The sequence below is a fragment of the Mustela lutreola genome, chromosome 15 (assembly GCF_030435805.1).
Source record: "Mustela lutreola isolate mMusLut2 chromosome 15, mMusLut2.pri, whole genome shotgun sequence".
Lineage (NCBI taxonomy): Eukaryota > Metazoa > Chordata > Mammalia > Carnivora > Mustelidae > Mustela > Mustela lutreola.
Window position 1 is genome coordinate 22,876,506 of NC_081304.1, and position 23,203 is coordinate 22,899,708.

General features: G+C 58.3%; 1 protein-coding gene across 6 annotated transcripts; it reads right to left on the bottom strand.

Moving 5' to 3' along the window:
* Positions 1 to 1,132: 1,132 nt before the first annotated feature.
* MLLT6 (MLLT6, PHD finger containing) lies at positions 1,133 to 21,617 on the bottom strand. Of its 6 annotated transcripts, none has more exons than XM_059147665.1 (20): positions 21,155 to 21,615; positions 19,876 to 19,955; positions 19,359 to 19,413; positions 19,013 to 19,122; positions 18,029 to 18,132; positions 17,715 to 17,808; positions 15,106 to 15,267; positions 14,052 to 14,150; positions 11,567 to 11,705; positions 10,349 to 10,963; positions 9,713 to 9,906; positions 9,370 to 9,478; positions 8,116 to 8,182; positions 7,772 to 7,917; positions 7,062 to 7,259; positions 6,868 to 6,956; positions 5,405 to 5,754; positions 4,878 to 4,968; positions 3,349 to 3,696; positions 1,133 to 2,792 (listed from the first exon to the last, which is right to left on the bottom strand). In XM_059147665.1, the coding sequence occupies exons 1-20, from the start codon at positions 21,261 to 21,263 to the stop codon at positions 2,751 to 2,753; spliced, it is 3,201 nt and encodes a 1,066-aa protein (XP_059003648.1). In that variant the 5' UTR covers positions 21,264 to 21,615; the 3' UTR covers positions 1,133 to 2,750. The 6 variants fall into 6 exon arrangements, with proteins under 6 accessions (XP_059003648.1, XP_059003650.1, XP_059003647.1 ...); XM_059147667.1 differs by having other exon boundaries at positions 11,477 to 11,705; positions 15,106 to 15,144; positions 21,155 to 21,614; XM_059147664.1 differs by having other exon boundaries at positions 11,477 to 11,705; positions 15,106 to 15,264; positions 21,155 to 21,614.
* Between the last annotated feature and the right edge of the window lie 1,586 nt (positions 21,618 to 23,203).

Below are 23,203 nucleotides of genomic sequence, written 5' to 3' on the forward strand. Positions count from 1 at the left end.
GGAGGCCAGGGTCCTGAGGGCTGGTCCTGGCTCTGCCCCGAGCCCCTGCCCCTCCTAGGCTTGGAGCTATCACCTGTGAAGCAAGCAACTGGCTCCAACCATCCCTAAAGATAGGTCCCTTCCAGCTCTGACACTCATGCACCAGTTGTGATCTTAAAGCTGGACAGGGGTTCTGCACACACAGCCCTCACACCTCCACGCTGAGTGTGATGACACACGAAGCTCCTCTCATGCATTTTCAGACTCCATTTCCGCCCTGTAAACCACATCCCTTCTCTCTGCTAGGCAGAGAGAGATCTACGAATCTGTGTCTCTTCCCACTCCTCATCCAAATTCATCCTGGAAAAAGGGACAGAGGCTGGGAAAGGAGGGTGAGGTTGGTAATGCCATTCCCCCTGCACTGGGATCCTGAAGATCTCTAGAACTTTCCTATTATAAAGCTCTCTCTGAAGAAGGAAATGCACAGCCTCACTCATGCCCCACCCCCGCCCCAATTGAGGGACAGCAGCAACCCATAGCCAGCCTGGGTCCCTTCTTCGAACCTCACCTGCCTGCACCCCAGCCTGGGGAAAGCTGGAAAAACATAGGCTCTTGGAGATGAGAACCCCAGGCTCTGGGATGCTGGGAGGGAAGGAGGGGGGAGGTCTTGGTTCCAGTGCACTAAATCCTAGGGACCTCTCTCTCTGCCACAGCAGCCTCGGAGCTGACCGGCTTCTCTCAGCATCCAAAACAGAAGTTGATTTAGGCTCTTAATGGGACAGCCTTGGGCAAGGGTGTGAGTGTGAATGAGCGGCTCTTCTAAGAACCTCTGAAGGTAATTTTTTTCAGTGGTTTGGGGGCAGGGAATTAGCTTAATAGATGAAGATGAGTAAGATGCTGAGTCCTACCATTTCTAATTGATATTTAGCATTAATAAAAAGTGAGTATTACTGAGGTCATCACAACTGCCTTCCCCCCACCCCCAAGCCCTTGCAAGTGCCTAAGAAATTGCCTTGGAAAGATTCCCGCCCACCCCCTCCTTTATCAGCTCCCTAACATCTTACAAAGTATTATCAACAGGAATATTAATATTATTTTCAGTATCAGAAAAAAACCAGTTGAGCAGCACAGGCAAAAATATATCTGCACTACGTTTCTGTCGTTGCCAAAAATATACACATCTTCTTTTCTTTATTTAAAAAAAAAAAACCAACAATAACAAAAACCCAAACAGAAACACACACAAAAAATCCACACATGCAAAGACTGACGAGACATGAGCATCAGGGAAAGCTGGCAACGCCTTCTCCCGGCTCCAACCCCAGTGCAACTGAAACAGGCTTCATCCTCGCCCCTCTCCTGGCTGCCCTGCCCGCCCTTCCACCTTTGCCATCAAAGGCTCTGGGCAGGTGGGGGCTCTTTAAGGTGAGAATTGCCCCCTCCACCCCGGGGGAAATAGCTGGTGGGTGGGGACAGTTGTCAGGTCAGCTGAAGGCTCCCCTGGTTGGTAGGGGGGTAGGGGGTGGGGTGCGGGGAAGCAAGCTGGCTAATTCTGGGAGGGAGGTTTTCACCAAAGAAGTGGCACTTTACACCCCCCCTTTGCCCCATGCCCCCCAGATCCCTGGGACTCCCCCTGGGCCAGGGAAGCAGGGCCAACTCTCAGTGGGAGAAAGGGAGCTCTGAGGGGGCAGTGAAACCATGTGGAGGTCTGGGGGAGGAAAGGCAGGACATTACCCTGATTCAAAGCCCCCAGCCCCCAGTTACTCTCCAATCCTGGAGTACTGTTCTGGTTTTTGCTAACCATTCACAGCCCAGAAAGGGACCAAAGTTGGTGAGGTGGGGAGGGTGCAAACAAAAGCTGGGAACCCCCCTTCTGGTGCTGCCTCATCTGAGCACTGCTCCTATCCCTGCCCTCGGCTGCCCCAGGTCCAGGGGGAGTCAGACAGACAGACAGACAGACACATACACAGACACACATGCACACACACACAGGCACACACGCTCTCTGAGTCAGGCAGCTCCATCTTCCCACCCTCCGCACTCCTAAATCCAATAGTGCAAACAAGGGGCAGGGCACCAAGGGGGCTGGGCCGTGCCCCCCTGCCCTCCCCCATCCTGTCGGAGGGGGGGCAGGGGGGGCTCCCGAGAGGTGGGGAAGCATGGGCTGAGTTTGGTGCCATCCTGCCCCTTCCTCAGCTCCCTCATCTGCGGGGCATTCACAAGCTCAGCCTGTAACCCTCGCTGGGGGGCAGGGGCAGGGGAGCGGGGAGATACAGTCCAAGAGATCTCTTCCGCCCTCTGCCCAAGTTGGGGAGAAACTGCAGGTAAAGCAGGGCCACCCTTTCTTTTGTAAGGGATTTCCACGGGTGGGCAGGCCCAGGGCCTGTCCCCCCACCTCTCCCCACTCAAGTGCTGATCCATTTTATGTGGGGGGGTCCAACCAAACCCCCACTTATGCCATGGCCCATGTGGTTCTTGGAGGACCTCAAAACATTGCTGAGAGTGGGGGCTCCTAGGTGGACTTGGAGCCTGTCCTCCCTCTGAGCCCCTCACAAAGGGGTTGGGGGGAGGGAGAGGGGGCCAGTGGTGGGGGCATCCCTCTCCGGCTCAGTCCTTGGCACCAGGAGCACCCCACACTCCCCAGGCCTCAGCACGATCTCTGAGCTGGGGCTCTCCAGTGTCTGGGTGCAGGTGCCCGCTCCAGGCTAGGTAGGACCCCTCAGGCCAAGATCTGCCCCCTCCATTTGGGGGTCAGGAGGGGCTGGGTGGATTTAGCCTTTTTCCTGGTTGGCTGAGGTTCCTTTGTCAGCGGTCTGGAAAGAGAGGAAGGGAGGCTGGGGCTTTAGGAGGTGTCTGGTTCTAACACCCGGTTGGGATCAGCTGCCAGGGGCAAGGCCACTGCTGAAGGGTATAGCAAGGGAGCCCCGCTGAAGCCCCTGCCCTGGGGTCTTGGGCTAGGGGTGTGTGTGTGTGTGTGTGTGTGTGTGTGTGTTTGAGGGGGGCGGTGAGGGCAAGGTGCCCTGTGCAAGCTGAGCAAGGCCGGCTCCCTGGGCAACGACTTTATGCCCTCAGAGGAAGTGGGGGGTGGGGCTTTCCCCAAAAGGCCCACCCAGAGCATCAGCTTCTTCTAACTGGTCCACTCAGAGAGGAAACAGACTTCTCTAACTGGTCTTCCCAGAGGAGCCCTTTTGCTGTTAGCCCACACTGGGAGTTTATCTCTGGCAGAGCAAGCAGAGGCCCTGGGGCCTGGGGTAGGGTGCCTGGCTGACGTTGGGGTTGCTTCCTTCCTCCTTAGGATGCTTCCCTCCCCGCCCAACCTGGAAGAGAAGGCAGATAGGACAGCCCGGGGTGGGGGTGGGGGCTACTCACCCCTCCTTTGGGGCCACTGCCGTCCGCCCCCGCCAGGCTGAGGAAGGGGTTGGTCTGGGCCGTGAGGACTGGAGGTCCGCCTGCTGCTGCTACTGCTGCAGCAGCCGCCGCTGCGGCCATGAGACTCGTATTGCCCAGTGAGGGAGCCACCAGGGCCCCAGCAGGCAGCAGCGGGGGGGCGGATGCTGCGGGCAGCAGGCCAGGGGTACCCGCGGACAGCAGCGGGGTGGAGCTTCCTGCCAGCAGGCTGGCCATGGGCAGCTGGGAGCCCCCGGCCATCTGCAGCCTCTGCAGCTCCCGCTTCTGCTGGATCTGCTGGATCATCTGGTAGACAACGGTCTGGTGTTCCTGCAAGGGGGCCAGACGGCTCAGGGGCCAGTGGTCCCCACAGCCAGCATGCCCTGCTCGGCCCGGGGCCCGAGCCCATCCCACTGGAGCCCTGAAGGAAGAGGCCTGGGGGACAGTCACGGTCCTGTCTCCAATTCCCCACTCGGGGCCTCAGTCTCCCCATGTGGATAAGAAAGGGGTACTTGGGTGGCTCGGGGTTAAGCCTCTACCTTTGGCTTAGGTCATGATCTCAGGGTCCTGGGATCAATCCCCCATCAGGCTCTCTGCTCAGCAGGGAGCCTGCTTCCCCCTCTCTCTCTGCCTGCCTCTCTGCCTACTTGTGATCTTTCTCTCTGTGTCAAATAAATAAATAAAATCTTAAAAAAAAGAAAGAAAGAAAGAAAGCAGTTGTGGCCCTTAGTGTCAGTCAACCCTGGTTGACAGGGCACTCCTGGCCCGATTGCAGGGAGGACCTCTGCCAGCCCTGGCCCCACCCCCTGGCTGCATCAGTTCCTCCGTTGCTATGACAACCACAAATGCCCCCAGGGGTGGTATGACCCCAAGTTGAGAGACAACTCGGCTGGGTCAATAGTATTCAATTCCCCCTCTTTCTGTTTTGTTGCTTTTAAGATTCATTTATTTTTGCTTTGAACAGGCAAGGCATTGTCAGTGTTCCAAACACCAACAAAATGATTTCAAGCTTTACCTTAAGAAATCTTGCTCCTACCCCTGTTCCCATCTGGCCCCTGTAGGTAACCAACTGAATTGGTTTCTTGTGTTTCTTTTTAGGGAGACGATGATGTTTTCTGTGTTTTCCAATTCCCTCCTTTCAAAAAGGTAGAACTCCTTTTCTCCAAGAGGAAATCTTCACAGAACCCAACATACAGCACAGACCCAAAAGGGGCTGCTCTGGGTGAGGGGGTGTCCACTTGCTCGGCCACAGACCCTGCAGCTCCCCTTGAAGATCCTTGGGGCTGGGACTGAAAACGCCCGGAACTGGGGACTCACCACCCTCCAGACCATCTCACTAGGCGGTGAGCATCCCTTCTGCAATACCTGGGCCTGAGAGCAACCCTGATCCTCTCCACGCCCCCGGCTCCAACAAGTCCCGTGGGGGGTCCAGCCTCAGGTGGCCCTCCCTCCCTTCTGAGCTGGACCCTGGCCCCCCAGGAGCTGGAGCTGCCAGGAAGGGAGGGCATTACCGGAGTCAGCTGCGGGGAGGCCAGGAGCTGCTGGAGCTGCTGGAGCTGCTGCTCTTGCTGCTGCAGGAGATGCCTCTGCTGCTCCGTGAGGCTGAGGCAGGGCGACAAGACACAGACCATGGGAAGAGGCAGGGAAACATTCCTCCCCCCACCCTGGCCCCTCCCAAGTTCCCAGACTCCCTGGTCCCAGGAGGAGAAAGAGGGCTATGCGGTTTTAGGGCAGGACTATGGAGAAACAGAGCAAGCTCAGAGACCACCCGAAAGGAGACAAGTTCGATGGAAGAACTTTCCCAGAAGGGAAATCAAGACTGGGGGTGCAAGAAAGAAAGGATTTTGTCCCAGGAGAGCACACCCAGAGGGCACTCACATCTCACATGTAGGGAGTACCTGGGGCCAAGAGGTGACTAGATTCTACACCCTGTAAGACTGGAGAACATTCTTCCTTTTGGGGGGACTGCGGGTGTTGGGGGGAGCCCCTCCCAGAGCCAGCCTCCCCATCCCCTTCCCCAGGCTGAGCTCTCCCTCACCTGTTCAGACAACCCGGCAGCTGCAGTGCGGGGGCCCCGCCAGCCTGGCTCAAGCCTGCAGGGTTGGGGGCGGCAGCCCCATTCAACCCCCCCAGGAGCCCATTGAGGGGCAGGGCCCCGCTGCCCGCCAGCCCCCCCAACAGCCCCTCAGCCATAGGCATGGCCCCCAGCCCCGCCGCCCCCGGTGCCCGGCCCAGCCCGTTCTGTGGCTGGGGCGGGAGCGGGGCAGGGGCCCCAGGCAGGGCCAGGGGCAGAGTGGCAGGGCTCTGCTGGAGCAGGGGCAGCGGTGGGGGCGTGCTGTGGAAGGACAGCGACGAGCTGCTGCGGCTGGGGCAGCCTGAGTGTGGGTCCTGGGGAGGGAGGGGGAAGGGAGGGGTCAGAGGGGCAGGGGGCCAGCGTGACCTTTCTGGCCCCCGGCCCAGCACCCACCAGCATCTTTACAGAGCCCGGCCACCCCCACCTCACTCAGGCAGAGCTACCCAGGAGGGAGAAGCAAGGCCCAGGGATAAAGGCTAAGAATCCAAATGGTCTTCATAAATCACATTTACAGATCACTTCCTGGGGGCCCAGCACCCCTCGCACTCCTTGTTAATCACCAACAGGAATGGTGGTGGTGGCCAGCTAGTGGACTAGACCCAGGCTGTACCGCTTGCCCCGAACTATCTAGTCCAAAATTTGAATAAAGACACTGATTCTTAAACAGGCTAAGTAACTCTGCAGACAGGAGAAGAGCAAGCAGCTGGAGGGGAAAGCTCAGGTTCAGATTCTGTGTCCACAGTTCACTGGCTTCTGGGTCTTACTTTACTCACTCATAACATGGGGGGAATAGTGGTACCTATTCCATAAGCTCATTGGAGGACTAAACAAACCGATGCTTTGAAAGTGTCAGTGCAGGACACAATCTCGAAGGGCAAGTGTGCAATTAATGCTCATCAGTGCAACGATTATTTTTGCTCAAGTATAAGCCACGTTGTTTGTTTGATTTCAACAGTAACCACGACCTAACAACAGACTGCTCCCTAGTAACACCGTCAATCACAGTGCGGTTACTAGGTGCCGTTTGGTGTAATAAACCCTTCCCAAACACTTCTCAAAGTGGCCTTCTCTAACCATCCCCTAACTCCAGAAGAATCCCACCCCCATCCTGCCTCACAAATTATCCTGACCTCAAATTATTTCCATTTCCACACTTTCCCTGATTTGTAACGATTATTTTCTCGGATGGCTAGTCTAGCTTCAGGAGCAGGCCGTTTTGCTCACTGATTGCTTGGCCAATGCCCGGCATTAAGTAGACACCTATAATTATCATTTAATAAAAGAAGGAATGAACCGGTCAACCAATTGCTCAGCCAATCACTTCACTGCCCAGCCTCCACTCGCTGCAGGGTGAAGATGAGACCTGAAGGCCCTGGCGCTTCCCTTCCTGCCCCTCCCTTGTCCACCCTCCCCACCGCGGCGCCCACCTCGGAAGACGTGGACAGAGAGTTGTCCAGGCCAAGACTGTTCTTCCCCGGGGGGCTCTTGCTGGTGCTTAAGGAATCGCTGCTGCCGGCTGCGGAGGGGATCAGGGAAGGAGGTCAAGGGCTGGAATCGGGGCCCTGTAGTGGCACCACCCGGCAGAGGCTCCCACTCCCTGACTGGGCGGCAGTCCCCTTACCTTGGGGAGGCAGGCCATAGGGCCCAGGGACTGGGCCGTTGGCTGCAGGCAGGGCGGCAGGGAGGGCGGGGAAGGGCACAGAAAGCTGCACGTTGAGAATCTGCAGCCGCTCCTTCTTGGCTGTCAGGCTCAGGATCTGTTCCTGAAGCCGCTGGTTTTCCTTCTGCAGCGCGTGCAGGGCCTTCAGCATCTCCACGACTGCGGAGATAGGGTGAGAGCGCCTGAGCCCCGCAGGCCTGGAGAGGCGGGGCGAGGGCAGTGGGCGGGGCGAGAGAGCCGGAGGCGGGGCCTGGAGGGCGGGGCCTGGCGGAGGAAATCAGACTCTGACCTAAAAGAGAAGGCGCCTGCTAGCCAGACTCAGGTGAGCTGGGAGAGGCGGGACCCCGGGGAGGCAGAGGTGTGAGGACTAGGGGCGGGGCCTGAGGCTGGGGGGTGGAGGCTCTGACTGGAAGCGCCGAGGCGGGAGGAAGTTGGAGCTCAATAATATAAGGGCCAGGAGGCCGCGGAGGCCGAAAGCGGGGTGCACAAGTGGCGGGTCCAAGAGCCCGGCCTAGCAGAGGTTAGAGGTAAGGCTTGGGGTAGCCAAGAGTTGAGGCTGGGGCGAGGCCAAGGGACGGAACCTTAAAGAAGTTTGGGGACCTCGGAGAGAAAGGTGACCGAGTCTGGGGGTCCTGGGGCACATCTCCCAGCCCGGCCCCACCCCTCCTCACTGTTGACACCGGCCTCGCCGTCGCCCTGCTTCTCCAACAGCTGCTCCATATTAGTCGTTCCGGGGGCCGCTGGGTCTAACTGGCCACCCCCACAGGGTGCAGAAGCTGTCTGGTCAAAGAGTGCGGGGAGGCTGCTGATGGGGGACCTGGAGTCGGGAGAAAAAATCGGGCTCAGGCTTACCTCCCGTCCCCATTCCTATGTCCCTCCTCCCCCCTTAGGGGTTCCAGTCGTCCCCTCTTGGACCCCACCCTCTCCTGGCGCCCGACTCTCCGTCCCCTCCTCCCCTAAAGTCCCTCCAGCCCCGCTCCCTGCCCCTCCCCCAAGCCGCTGCCCCCTCCCTCACATGGAAGACAGACTCTCCTGGGGGGAGGTCCCCCGACACCGGAAGCTGCAGTCCTCCAGGTCTGGCTCTTGGAAGGAGAAGGGGAGCAGGGATCAGCGGGGAAGGGGTGCCGTCGGCCTCACGGTCCCCGCCTGGGAAGTGGGTGCAGGATCTGGGACCTCATCGCAGACCCCTTTCCCTCAGGAACTCCCCCAACCCCAGACTGGCAGTTCTAGCTTGGAAGGCGCTGGGAGCCCGAGCTTGGAAACCTGGCCCCTTGGGAGGCACAGCCATGGGTGGGATCTGGTCTCTTTCCATTTCTCTAGTCAGAAGGGCGGCCGCTGCCTGGCTTCTTTCAGAACCACCTCCCAATCTCTTTCCTGGACGATTCAGGGTTATAGAGATTCAGGGTCTAGACAGTTCTCGGTTGAATGTGGATCTGATACTTGCTATGTGACCTGGGCTGGAAACTAAATCTCACTAAAATGAATGTTAGGAGGATTACAAACAAGGTAATAAATGTGGACTGTCAGCTGTCCTGCAACCTGCCCTTATTGACTGCAGCTTTTGTAATTAGTCCTGTGCAATTTCTCATACTCATAAACTCACGAGTTAGACTGCAAAACCTTGTTGAGCCACAGAATTCCAATTTGGGTTTTGGAAAAGATAGTCACCCTGAGCTGTCAGGTCATTAACTTTGGAGTCGGATTCCGCCCCTTTAAGGAGGTTTACCTGAACTGGCGGCCAGGGCGTGAGCCCCGCCCCCTAACCGGCCAGGTGGTGTCTCTGCACCAATCAGCTCTCTGGGGCTGGGTTGGCTCTCTAGGGAGGGGGAGGGGCGCCTGTGATCCTCCCCCTTAACTCCGAAATACCCGGAGCGCAGGTGTCCTAGCTGGTGCACCGAAAGGCCCCATTCTGAGGACTAAGAGGCCAGCCGGGAACTATGCAAGTGACCAGAGAACTGGGCTTGGAGTGAGGACCAGAATTTGAGCCGTGGTTCTCAACTGCTTTGAGCAGATCATTAAGCCTTTTTCTTCTGTGAGATGGAGCCGTAGTAATTCTGTGCGTCCTGTCCTGTCCTCTCCACGATTTTTTTTTTTAACGTGAAAGTGTACCCTGGCTTGTTATGCGTGGATTTTTTTTTACCCCAGGGCGGGAAATGGCCAGAGGGAGGGGGCAGCCAGAAAACCCTCCCATCTTTCTGGGGTGACATGCAGGTGATGGGTGCCCCTCAGGTCTTTGGGAAGAAAGGGAAATGGGTTCAGAGACACGTACCTGTGTGGCTGCTCTCGGCCTGGGTGAGGAGGGGGTTAACGGCACCCATGGGGGTTCCAAAGATGTGGGTAGAAGGGAGGCTAAAGGTAGAGCCAGCCAGAGAAAACACCTGAGGGAAAGGAGGGATAGTCCAGCCTGGTGGTTATTCTGGGATCTAGGGCACAACCATGTGTACACAGAGGGGGAGGGATCAGATGTGCTGGGGAGGACAGGGCCATAGAGAGGGTGATATTCTGGTGGCCACCAAGCCTAATCTCTCAGTCTCTCCCATGGATAGCTGGCATCCCCAGCAGTCTGTCCCCCACCTGCCCAGGGATGGAGGAGCCCAAGGGTAAGGCCTCACCTGAGTGGTGGAGATAGAAGCAGAGGAGGAGGGGAGGGTGCTGGTGAATGGGGAACGGCTGAGGCTGAGGCGGGGCAGGGCCGAGGTCCCTGGGGGCCCCAGCAGGCTGGAAGAGAGGGGGGTGCTGCAGACAGCACGCAGCATTCCACTACTGCCACCATGGGAGATGGGGTCCTTATTACTGGTGTAGATGCCTACAGGCACAAGAAGGACACACAGGGATGCTTAGTTACCATTTCCCCCAGAACGCTCTCTCAGTCAGGTGGCTGGGGCAGCCCCTCCCCAGAGAGAATGCTCCCCTGGATCAGTCTAACCCTCTTAGCTGCAAAGATGTCACCTCTTGCCTGTGTGTGACATCTGTTTGACATGCCTGTTTATTAGACTGCCCTGCCCAGGCCAGGAGGATTCCAGGCTTTTCTAATAGGTGAGTCCTCCTATTGGCAGTCTACTCCAATCTCTCCCACTACAACCCCGCAGAAGATGGGTATCATGGAGTGTATTAGAGGGGACTAGTTCTTCCATCCTTTATCTCTGTCCTTTGGAGCAGTTTCTATCACATTTCCTTCGGATTGCATGCTTATGCCTCTGTTCCCTCACTAGACTGGCTGGGGCCTGAGATGCCCAAGGGTCACTAACCTGCCCCTAGCAGGGGGGACTCCAGGCTCAGGCTGGGAAGGCTTCCTGAAGGCCCAAAGGTGCGGGAGGCCAGACCCCCCAGGCCAGAGCTGACCAGGGAACCTCCAGAGAAGGGTGAGGCAGCAGTGGCCGTAAAGCCAGCCAGCTGGGTATTGGGCAGGGAGGGGGCAGCTGGGCCCCCAGTCCCCTCCTTGTTCCGGCTGCCCTTGGGACGACCTGGTCCATGTCGGCTCCTCTTGCTAGCCTTGTGCTTCTTCTCCTTCAGGCCTGTCTCAGGGGTGTCCTCAGCAGGCACGGGGGCGGCACTCAGTGTGGGCATCCGCTTGTGGGTGCCTGCTGAGGCCCCGGACCCGGAGACATGGGGAGACTTGTAGTCTCCAGGGGATGGGGCCCGGGTGCGGCCTGAGCTGGAGGTGGTGGTGGAGAAGCGCATGATGGGCCCGAAGCCAGAGAAGACCACCTTCTGCTCAAAGAGATCAGCCTTGGGGGGCTCGGGGGCTGAGGGAGAGGGGGGTGCTGAAGGGGTAGGGGCTGCAGGCTTGGAGTACTTGTCCTCCTCTGGCTGCTCCAGCTTGGGGAACGTCGAGAAGTCAGGGGAGCTCTGCAGGGACGAGACTGCACAGAGGGGGAAATGGAATTACAGCTGGGCCCCAGATTTGCGCCCCCCCTCCACCTCCCCGCCCTCGCAATTGCAGTAGCTGGAGAGAGCTCTGGTCGGGGGCTGGGGAAGACTGGGTTCCTGTCCCAGCTCTGCCACTGCCTCTATGTCTTAGGATGAACGTCTCCCCTGCCCACACAGCTTTCCCATGTGTGATAAAGGGGAAAGAGAACTCCTGCCCAGCTGACCTCACGGGACTGTAGAGATTACAGGAGCTATCATTAGCGTTAGTACTTTAACAATGGCCTCTCAAGGCCCAAGTGCAGGGGACAGGCCAATACTGTCAGGGCAGTGGAGGGGTGGGGCCTGAGAGGGAGGGGCTGGAGAGGCATCGCTTGGTGGGGAGCCCCCATCTTTAACCAATTTAAGAAGCAAATGAGATGCAAAGCAGTGTGCAGAGGCTCTGGCTGGAGAAGCTCTGGGCCAAAGGCTGTCCCGCCCCCAGTTTCCTCCAGGATGCCCACACTCACCTGCAGGCTGGAAGGGCCCCCCAGAGGAGGAGGAAGAGGAGGAGGAGGAGGAGGAGGAGGAGGAGGAGGCCGAGGTGAAACTGCTCACACCTTTCCCACTGCTCAGTTTCTTCCCCTTGTGACTCAGGCTATGGCTGGAAGACTTTTTCCCCTTTGAGTCCCTGCTGCTCTCAGAGGTCTCCTGAGTGCTGGCCTCATGGTGGGAGGACGAGGAAGCTGAGGAGGGGACCTGAGGGAAGGAGGAGAGGGGAAGGCTCAAGGCCAGCTGTCTGGGCTCACTCTGACCTGGCCGTGTGGCAGATGCAAACGGGGCTGTCTCTGCTACAAACAGAGTCCAAGTTTGCTTAGGGAAGGACCTGTGGGTGGGGACCCCAGATCAGGGAGGTGGGTGTGAGGAGAGGGGAGTCTGTCTGTCCTTCACCTGAGGCAGAGGGGAGTGAAAACAGTCCCTGAGCCCGTACACGTGTGCCCATCTGTTCAGTCATCCACCTAAGAAACGCTCAGTGGGCCCCAGAAGCCCAGATGTGCTGACCATGACATGCACAGGGGAGAGGCACCACTGCCTGGCCCCATCCTCGAGCCCCCCAGTCACCACTCCTTCACCTGAAACCCCCTCCCCTGGCCACTCTGGGCTCTTCAGCAGTGCCAAGCCTCTGTCAGGACAGTCTCTCCTTACTCTTCCTGGGAAACTTCTCGTCCTTCCAAATCCAGCTTGGAAGTCTGTGAGGCCTTAACCCACGAGGCCACCTAAATCCCTGGGACAAACCTGGTCGCTCTGTCCTCTTAGATCCAGAGCACCATGTCCTCACAGAGGCCATGTCCACAGTTGCCACACTGCCTTGAAATACCAGTCCCCACATCTGAGGCCTCCAGGGAGCCCCAGAGGGCAGCATGGGCTCTGGGGTCAGGCAGAGCAGGCAGGCAGCCTGGGGGGCTCTACCATCCATGGCTGTGCTATGCTGTGTGGCCTCTCAGCCTTGCTGAGCTTCAGGGTCCTTAGAGGACCAACAAGGCCTCTTTGGAATGGCACGAGAAGCACAGGGCCAGATACAGAGTAAGGGGTCAACCAAGTCAGGTGTTGGCAGCCGCTGTGAATATACTGCCGAGACCGTGGCCTATGTGAAAGTATGGGCCTTCAGGCCGGACTGCCCGTGTTCAAATCTCCGCTCCCCCACCTACCTACGAGCTGTGTACTTCTAAGGTAGGTTATTTAACCTCTCTGTGCCTGGGCTTCTGCGTTTACTAGACTAGGTTAATATAATACCTAATTCAATGGATTATTTTAAGGATGAAATGAGCTAATCCCCACAGACCCCTTCCATCTTCCTGTTCGAGAAGGGACCCTGGCATGTGGTGAGGGAGAGAGTGAGGGCTTTGTGGTACCACCAGGGACAGCGCCCTTCCTCTCAGAGAAGACCAGGTACTCTGTAACCGGATAAAAGCTAGAAGAAGGTTGGATCAGGGGACAAGAATCACCCTGCACTGCCCTTCCCTGGGCAAAGTCCTGGTCTCTGTCTTCCTCTTTGTTCTTTTCAACAGCTGGAGTTCTGAAGGGAGCCAGATGTGGTTCTGAGAGCAAGGGAGGAAAGGGCCAAGGGGGAGGGGTAGCTGAAATGCAGGGGTGGGTGGAGGGGGATGGGTAGAAGTCTCCTACATGTCCAAGGGGACACCTGGCCGCTAGGAACTCCCATATCTCCAGCCCTATTTCCACCTGCCTGCAGGCCCCAGGGAAAGGTCAGAGGGCATGAATGACAAGCTTTTCCAGGTGAACCCTGGGAAGCAGGCCTGAAGAGGGTTACTGGGATGGTTGCCACAACATCACCCTGGAAACCCAATACCCGAGCCTCCTGCGAAGATGATGCCCAGAGCTCTGCCTGCCTCCAAAGGCAGTGGAGGTGAGTGGGGTGGCAACAGGAAGAAGCAGTTTTTCCAGGCCCCCATGCTCCTTCTGTAAGGGGGTGGGGAGGCAGGCTGGCAGGAGGGGAAGGCAGGGGCCCACTCTGGCTTGGATTAGCAGCTCCCTGGCCTGGGGGAGGGCCTGCCGGTTGCTCCTCCAGATGTTGCCCATTTCTGGAGACAGGCCTGACATAGCAGGCCTGGGAAGGATGGGATGAGTGGGGGTTTCAGGGTGCTGTTTGTGGGCCTGCCCCATGCCACCACGGCATTTGCTTGGAAAACAGGGTCGTTTCCCAAGGGGCAGATGTGGGGGGCAGAAGTGGGAGCTAATCTCTGGGGCAATGAACCCCAGAACTTGGAGAACCAGCCTGAGTGCTATACCCGTGGACAAGAGCCTGGTGCCGAGGCTCTCTGTCTGGACAGAGGCAGATGGAAACATCTGGCAGCCAGCAGGCAGGGCAGCAGCACCTCCCCACCCTAACCCTCCTGGTTGGTCAGTGATTGGTGGGTCTGAGGAGCACAGGGTAGAAGCAGGGAGTGGAGGGCGGGGTAGGGAACACAGGCACAGTGACCTGAAGCTGCTGGGGGACACCCAGAGTTCCTGGCTCACTCTGACCCCTCAGGATTTGCCTCCCTCCCCTGCCTTACCCGCACCCCCCCAAGGTGTGGGCAGCAGTACCTTGTCAGCAGTGGGGACCACAGGCGGGGCAAGGATGCTGGGGGGTGACTCAGGCCGCTTCTTGTGCTTCTGTTTAAGGCGTTCTTTGTCCTTTCGACTCTGGGGAGGAAGAAGTGACCAGGTCTGGATAGTGAGGGACAGTCTGGGTGAGGCTACACATGCTGCAAGCATGCAGGGGGTAGGCCCCTCTCAGGGAGGGGCTTTGTGGGCATCCCCCCCAACTCCCGTGAAGAGACTGGGGGACTTAGGCTGGACAAGAATGGTTTGGGCAGGGCGCTCTGGGAGCCAACAGCCCCTCCCCCTCCTCCACATGGCTCACTAAAAATAGCCTGTCCCATTAGCACTCCAGGGACACAGAGTACCACACGCAGGAGCCCACACCTGCGAGGGTGTCCACCTGGGACGTGGAGCTGTGTGTGGAGCTGGGCTGAGAACCAGGCACACAGGGGTGTATGGCATGAGGGATGCAGACAATTAGGTTGCTGCGTGGCTAGACAGTGGGGGTGTCTCCAAATGTGCAGGGCCCTGTGTCGAGGGCTTGGGAGACGTCATGTCATGAGGAGGACTCAGAGGAACCTATCTCCAAGAGCTCCAGGGAAGCCAGACCCTCATCTTACCCTCCCTGATCCTCATGTGTCACTTCCTCAATCCCCTGCTGGCCCTTAATGGCCTCAGAGGAAGGACGGGGCAGGCCCCAAGGCCTCAGGGGCACCTTGTGGTGGTTTCTTGAGTTATGTGTTGGGGTGTCTGGGTGGCTCAGTCAGTTGAATGTCTGCCTTTGGCTCAGGTCATGATCCCAGGATCCTGGGATGGAGCCCCGCATCCCCAGCTCCCTGCTCAGTGGGGGGCCTGCTTCTCCCTCTCCCTGCTGCTTGTGCTCTCTCTCAATCTCTCTCTCAAATAAATAAGTAAAATCTTAAGGAAGGAAGAAAAAGAGAAAGAAATGAAGGAAAGAAGGAAGGAAGAAAGGAAGGAAGGAATGGAAGGAAGAAAGAGAGAAAGAGTTCTGTGTTTGTGGGTGTGGGCAGGAGAAGGAAAGGGAGAAGGCACTTACCTTCTTCTGGCCCCTTTCATGGTGGGAAGGGTGCTTTTCCTGCAGAGTGGATGGAGAGGCTGACCGGCTTCTCCGGCCAGCAATAAAGCCACTGCCACCGCCCCCTGTGCCTCCTCCTCCTCCTGTTCCTCCGCCTCCCCCGCCGGTATGCCGGGATGTCTTCTGGGGAAAGAAGAGAGAAGAACTGCCAAACCATCCTTTCGCTAGGTTCAGAAAGAATTCCTGAGGGGTGCCTGGGTGGCTCAGTGGGTTAAAGCCTCTGCCTTCGGCTCAGGCCATGATCCCAGAGTCCTGGGATCAAGCCCCACATCAGGCTCTCTGCTCAGCGGAGAGCCTGCTTCCCCTGTCTCTCTCTGCTTGCCTCTCTGCCTACTTGTGATCTCTGTCTGTCAAATAAATGAATAAAATCTTTAAAAAAAAAAAAAAAAAGAAAGAAAGGATTCCTGAAAGTCAAATGATCCTGGGGGCCAGGCCCTCCCACCCTGCTTGTCACTAAAAGGACCTTGTGTCTTCAGTGATGCTCTGCCTGGCAGAAGGCATCCTCTAGTCTTAAATCCTGGAGTTTCCCCGGTTGGCTTATCCAATGCACAGATTCAGCAACTGAGGCCCAGAAAAGCTAGAGGCATCTTGGCCCTAGCAAGGAACCACTGAAGGTAGGACAAAGGCCTCCTGGTCCATCTCAGGCAGCCTGAGCCACAGCCCAGTTCCACCTTTCAGTGGGGTAGAGGCTACATGGGGGACCCCTGAGCAGGCCCTGCTCCCCTGTACTCCACCTCATTCTCCCCTCCAGATACTTCCTTCCAGCCATTCTCTCTTGATCCTGGCCCTCCCCCTCTATCAAACCCACAGTGGGTCCTTCTGTCCCAAAGGACCTGATGCCCTTAAGTGGAGGAAAGTAAACATGCATGGCAGCAAAACCACAAATGATCCTTGTTCTGCCTCTCCTCCCAGCTAGGGCCTTCCCCCTCCTTCCTTTCACTGCTGAGGACTGCTCCCTGCCTGGTAGCTTCACCTGTCCCAGACTTGCAGGTATCCCCTCTGAGGTCACCCACTGCCTCCCAGTTGCCACATCCAAGGACTAATTTCAAGCCCCATCCAAGCCAGTTGCTCCCCAGTGGTGGGTACTGCTCCTACCTTGCCAAGCACGACTCTCCCCTTCATGGTCCCTCTCACACCTTGCCCCACCGAATCCTGGTGGGCATCTGAGGATTCCAGCCCATCCTTCTCTCCTTAGGGCTGCCACCACCACCCCGCCTGGGGAGCTGACAGCCGCCAAACCTGAACATCCCCACGAGGCCCCTCCTGTTAGCCCCACAGAGCTCCCTACCTTGTCCTAAATTGTCATCAAACCCTGAAACCAAGGTGACCATATAATTTATGATCCAAACCAGGACACGTTTGAAAACAAAAGGGGGAACTATTAATAATTACACCAGGGTGACAGGTTCGAACTGGAACTATCCAGGGCAGAACAGGACATAGGCCACCCCTACAGAAGCCCACTGTACTCGCCTGTTCATAGCAGGCCGAGGTGCCCGAGCACTGAGAGCCCGGATGCTCTGTCCCACCCTTAAATCCTCCTTCTCAGCCACCCCCACATGCAGGCCTGTCTACCTAGAAACCGTTCAAGAGTCCAACCTTATCCCTCCAGCAACCCCCCGCCCCCTCGCAGCTGTCTCCCAGCCGCCAGCCTCGGCGCTTCGGATCTAGCCTCACAGTGCCTGCCAGGGTAATCTTCCTAAAAAACAAATCTGATCAGGTTACCCTCTTGCTTACAAGCCTGTGGCCTGGCAGGGTGAGGTCCAAGCTGCATTCCCAGTCAGGCTGCAGCCTCCCTCTCCAGGATAGCCCAGAGTTTCCAGAGCAGGTGGGTCTCCCCACAACCATGGAGTAGAACCCCTCCTCCAGCCTCTTCTGGGGCCCCAGAAGCCTAGGCCCTGCTTTGGCCCTGCCTGAGTATTCTGGTCATCTCCTGCCTCATTCTCCCTGAGCACCCTGTTCTGTTCCCAAGTTCTTTTTCACCTCAGGACTTGGCCCATGCCAGTCCCTCTACGTAGGACTTCTTTCTGTCTTTGCTTGGCACGTCCCCAAGGAGCTTTCAGATCAAATTGTGTGTTCTGAATCCCACCACCAGCTGTGGGATAAGTTACAGGACCTCGTACAAGACCTCGGGAGGTCTTCGTTTACTATCTGTAACATGGAAAATACAGTATACCCAGTTCTTAGGGTTGCGGGGAGGACACCATAAACCGACACACGTAAAGAGCTTCCTACAGAGGCCAGAGCACAGTCATCCCCACAAATGTTGGCTCTTAAGGCTTCCACTTCTACTCCACTTAAATGCTGCCTCTTCCTTGAAGCCTCCCAGACTCTGACAGGCAGGGTCTGAGCTCTGTCTTCTGGAATGGACCGCCTGACTCAGCCCTCATTCACCTCCCATGGGCTCTACTTCAACCCATTCCTTAACCAGTAGCAAAGCTCCTCATGGCAGGGCCTGGGCTCCGTCCATCTCTGTCCTCCCAGCACCCGGCTCCAGCCTGGCCCAGAGCCTATGCCCTCTCGAAAGCAGGACTGACTGACCCCCTCACGGCCCGGTGGACAAGACTCACCATTTTGCTGAAATGGTATTTGCAATAGCCACAGTACTTGACGTTGTCCACCTCCAGCACTTCCTCCTCACACAGCAGGCCTGCCATTTGGGCGCTAAGCGAAAGAGTCAGCCTGAGAAGCGTGTGGCCGCAGACCAGAGCGGGCCACCTTCTTCCCACCCTCCCGGACTGCGGCTAGCGGGAGGCCAAGACCATCCAAGGGAATCGCTGCCATCACCACCAACGAGACAGCTGTCCATGGCAGAACTCCGAGGGCCAACTGGCGGGGGATCCCAGGGAACCCTGGAGGGAGCGGGGACAGGCAGGGGTCTCACCAGGTGACATGGAAAGCTTGCCGACATCCGTGGCGGTTACAGGTCATGCAGGCTCCCGAGGCTGCCTTGCTCTCTCGGCCCTGCTCCTCACAGATGTAGCATGTCTGCGGGACATGGTACAGTCGTCCCCTCCTCCCTCATACCCGAGGGATCTTTGGCCTTCTCAGCTCTGTCCTCTCCCCAGGATCCTAGGCCAGTGCTATCCAATCAAAGCTTCTGCGGTGATGGAAATTTTCCATACTGCGCTGTCCAGTACAGTAGCCATAAACCACATGGGCTACTGAACACCTGAAATGTGGCTCTTTTGACCGAGGAACTAAACTTTAAATCGTATTTCATTGTAATTAATGCACGCAGCTGCGTGGAGCTGGTAGCTACAAGGCAGGACAGCAGTCTTTGGAAGGTGAGCCCTATAATGCTGAGGACTCTGTCTGCCTTACTCACAGTCAGCTTCTTCCCACCACTGGGCCTTTGCTCATGCTGTTCCTTCTCCCTGGATCCAGAAGCCCCCCTTTTTGTACCTTGTTTCTTTTCTTCACAGCAGTGACCACAAACTGCATTTATTTTATTTGCCTGTTTACTGGCATTTACAGTCTTCCCACACAAAAGTATGCATTCCACGGAGCAGGGAGCACATCTGTTTTGATAAGTGACCCCATGTGCCTGGTACCTCAGCCCAGGCCTGGCACACAGTAGGCATTCCATACAACACGTTCAGTGAATGAGTAGGTGACAGGCTTGCTCAGGTCCATGACCTGGCATTACTACTGCCATGGGGCACGCTCAACCACACAAGTTCCAGAGCACAGGCGTGTGTCTGGCAGTGGAAAGCACTGACCCACCTCTTGAGTCCCCCTTTGGCTGGACAGACTCCAATTACACTAGTGGAGAGAAAGCTGGAGGGACCCCAGGACTGCTGGCTGGGGGTGGGGTGGGGCGGGGGCTGGGGCGGGGGCTGGTACAGGCCAGGCTGGGCCCACTGACCTTGTTGAAGCGGTCATGAGGCACGTACTGCAGCACGATGGGCTCCATGGTGAGCACATTGGCGAACTGCACCTCCGGGATGTAGAGGGCACACACCACGTGGGCCCAGCCTGGGGCAGTGGGGGGCCGGCCTGAGACCCTGGCACCTCACCGCCCCACACAGCACACAGTCCCCCCCGCCCCCCAACAGCCTTCCCATCAGATTCTAGTGCCAGCAAGGGAAGGAAAACCCAACCTCCAGCCCCACCCTGGCCACCCTATAATAGTCCACTCCTCCTTCCCAGATCTCACTCAGGGGCCCTGCTGACCTCGACCAATGAGCTCTTGGGCTCAGGGCCCCCCTCACCTCCATTATCAGTCCTCTTCAATGCCCCGTCTTTGTGTGGGCACAACTCACACCTCTGCCAAAGCAAGGAGGCACAGGGATTTTGGGGGAGCTTTCCAAGAGGGGATGGGGGATCTGCTGAGCTGGGCCCCTCCTGAACACATTCACAGGGCCCCAGGATGAAGTGAGCAGTTATGGGGGATGTGTGGGGGCATCACTCACGGGTTGGCCGTGAGTGATAATTGTCAGAGATGAGTGATGGGGACACGAGGTTCATTATAGTATTCCCTCTACTTCTGTACATTTTGAAAACTCTCCATAATAAAAAGTTCAAACAACAAACAAAATAAAAGGCCCAGTGCTGGGGGTTGGGGAGGAGTAAAGGATCAGCTGAGGGAGAGAGGGGTTGGTGAGAGATGTACAGGAAACAGGAAGTCCTGTGTGACAGTCCCACCCTAGCCTCCGCCTCTCTGAGTCCCCGAGTTCAACTGGGAGGAGATGCTCAGGTGTACAGGACCAGGGAGGGAGTCAGACTCACCACCCTGGCTGCTCGCTCCTGAGATTCACATTTCCGGCAGAACCAGGGTCCCGTTGGCACCTGGACGATGCCATAGCAAGCTGGGGGTGGAAAAATCATCAAGGAAATCTGTCAGCAGCGGCTCCTCTCAGAGCAAGCGGGGGAGGGGGTGACTCCAAAGGAGAGGGGAGCTGTTCCCGTTTGGAGTTGCTCACTAGACAGCAAGATCACAAGGAATGCCTAACAGCACATGGCCAGCCTTTGACCACACAACCAAGTAGTCCAAACCGGGATAAGAAGTCTGAGTACTTAACCTTAAAGTTCTAGAAGACCCCCGCCCCCACCCCATGCTCTTTCTGGACCTGTTCCCCAAAGCCTGCCTGGAAACTGTTCTCATCATCAGGGATAGAGGAAACCAGAGGGACAACATTTACTATAGTCAAACACGTTTTGTTGTTATGGGGGGGGGGCATTTCTTAAAGGGCCAGTCAGGGAAGAGGTGGGGAAGAAGGGGGTCCAGGGACCACATCTCAAGCCTCTGACTATAATAGGTACAGGTCAAAAGTCAAGGCTGGAGGGCAGGTGCAGTGCAGGTAACCAATAGGAGAACGGTGGGAAGCCCGGACAGCCAGAGCATTAAGGGTTGTCCCAGGAAGGGGTTAGGGGGAAGCTGGCTGAGCCAGACAGGCGGGAGATGCCAGCCTGCGCCCTCGGCAAGACTCCTCAAGGAGTTAACTCCCGAACCATGTGCTGTTGGGGGAAACTCCAAACCTCCCTCTTCTCTATTCCCGGCCCCCTGCACAACCTCTCTCCTATCCGCAGCTCTTCCCGGAGGATTTTAGGAGTCCCCTCTCCCCTGGGACCCTTCTCCTCCCTTCCCAATTCCGCTCCTCCCAGTATCCGGAAGCGGGAGGGGGGGATGACCCCCCCTTGACCTCTCCCTCCGGGAGCTGGGACCAAAATAACCGAGCGGGAGGGGACACCTCGCAGGTAAACATTCCCCCAGCAGCCCCGACACCGGCCGTGTGGGGCGCGGAGAGTGCACTCACTGCCCCCTAGTCTGTCCCCAAACTCCCTCAACTTGGGGTGGGGGGCGCGGGACTGGAACAATAGGCAAGAAAACAATGCCTGACCCGGTCCTCCAGGACCGGGCGGGGGGAGCCCCCCGACGCCTCCCTTCCCTTCAGGTGGGGTGGGGGAGGGGCGCCCGAGCCCCGGGAGGTCTCCGGAGGGCGCGGCCCGGGGCTCCCCGCGCGCGCCGCCCCCGGGGTCCCGCCGCCCCCCGCGGGCCACCCCGTACCTTGGTGGACAGCCACGCTGCACGCGTGCCCATCACAGTAGACCAGCGGGTTCTCGGCCCAGCCCCTCTCGTCCGAACATACGCAGCAGCCTCCTACCATCTCCTTCATACTCCCATGAGCTCCCTCCGGGGCTGGGGCGGGGGGCCGGCCGGCGGGGGTCGGGGGTCAGGGGGGGAGGGAGGGAGCGGGGGGCCGCGCGCCTCCTCGCTCCCTCCTCCTCCTCCTCCGCCGCCGCCGCTTCTTTTCTTTGCCTCCTCCTTCCTCCTCCTCGGCGTCCTCCTCCTCCTCCTCCTCGCTCGCTCTGTCTGGCCGCCCCCCCCGCCGTGCTCTCGCCCTCATGCCCCGACGGGCCCCCCCCCCCCCCGCCAACAATGAGACCAGTGCGCCGGGCTCGCCCCCTCCGCGCCGCGCGCCCAGCTACCAGGGCCGCCCGGCCGCCTCACAGCCCGGGCCCGGCGGGGGAGGCGCCGAGTGGCACATCGCGGGCGCCCGCCCGCCCCGCGCCCGCCCCGCGCCGCCCGCTCACGCGCCGCCCCCCCCGGCCCCCCTGCCCGGCCGCGGCAGCCATGGCCGCGCGCCTCCGCTCGCTCCCGGCCCGCCCGCCGCCAGCCGCCGGGTAAAGTCTTAGGTTCAGGGAACAAAGCCTGGCTTGGTAGGGAGCTTTTCGCTCTCTCGCTCCGCGCGTATTTTCCCTCTTTCTTTTTCTTTCGGTGGCCCTCGGTTGTTACTCCTGAGCTCTCCTTCCGCTTGCCCTTCCGTCTCGGCCCCGGTTCTCCAATTCTCCATCCCCTCTGCCCAGGTCTTCTCTACTCTTCAACTCCGAAGAAACTCCCAAGAGGTGGAGATCAGAGGAAGGGGCGCTAGAACGATCGAGAACTACGTGGGCCGCTCGCCCTTCCGTGTCTGGGGGGTGCTGTTTGGGTGGTCGCTCGTGGGCTCTGTCTTCAGAGGCCCCTCTGGACGGTAGACACTCTCCCATGCAGACATTTGTTCATTACGCAAATATTTATTGAATGCTTACTATGGGCAGCTGCTGGGATAGAGCAGTGAACAAAACAGGTATTGATTCCTGCCCTCAGGGAGCTTCCGATCCAGCTTATAGACTCAGGAGGGCGTGCAAAGGGACTGGGACCCTTTAAAGGCACACGGAAGCACCCACAGACACAAAATGACCCCCAGCCTCATCCAGCCACACCACCTGACTCTCCCAGAGAGACATAAACCCCAGGTCCGGCCCCCGCAGGCACGCTTAGAGACCCACGCCAGTTAGAGACCCACGTTTACGGAAGTGTCCGCAAACAACCCAGTTACACTTGACCTCTAGGCACGTACTTAACCACAGAACATACACTCAAACACAGCTCCCCGAAAGGACTAAAGCCCCTGAAATTGGGTCTGGGAAGAAGTGAGGGGCGTCAGCCCGATGGCTTTATCCCAAGACCTGAGTGGGCCAGGGGGACGCAATCTGACCCCTCCTTCCTGAAGGGGGGCGGACGCCCTCAGGGACCAAAGGTCACACTCCCTCTGCGGGAGGTGGGGTGGCGGAGGGGAGAAGACAGCCCTGAGGGCTTCTGCGACACTTCAAAGACCTCGCGCCCGGGAACGCTTCCTGCGGGGGAGGGGCCCAGGGAGAGGAGAGGGGAAGACCGGCAGGGGGACTTGAGGGTGGGAGGAGGCTGCCCCCCCCTTCTGCGCGCTGCCCCCCTGGCCGACTCTTCCGCCGGGACCGCCTCCTTTTCACCAGCACCTGTTCAACCGGAACATCAAGGGGCCGGGACCCGCCGCCACCCCTCCCTTCGCGTCTATTTAGTACCTTTCATCCGGGAAGGAGGGGGGTGAATCCCCGCCCAGGAGTGGGGGGGAGTTGGACTGGGGAGAACTTGTCCTTGACCTGGTCTTTGGCGTCAGGGATTTACTCCCTAATCCCAGCGACACTGGCTTTGGGGAGGTCGGGGAAGCTAAACTCCGGACTGCAGCCCTCCACCTCCCCTCGCTCCTGCAAGGGACCAGAGAATCCCGGAGGGCTGCCAGGACGTAGAAGCTCTGTC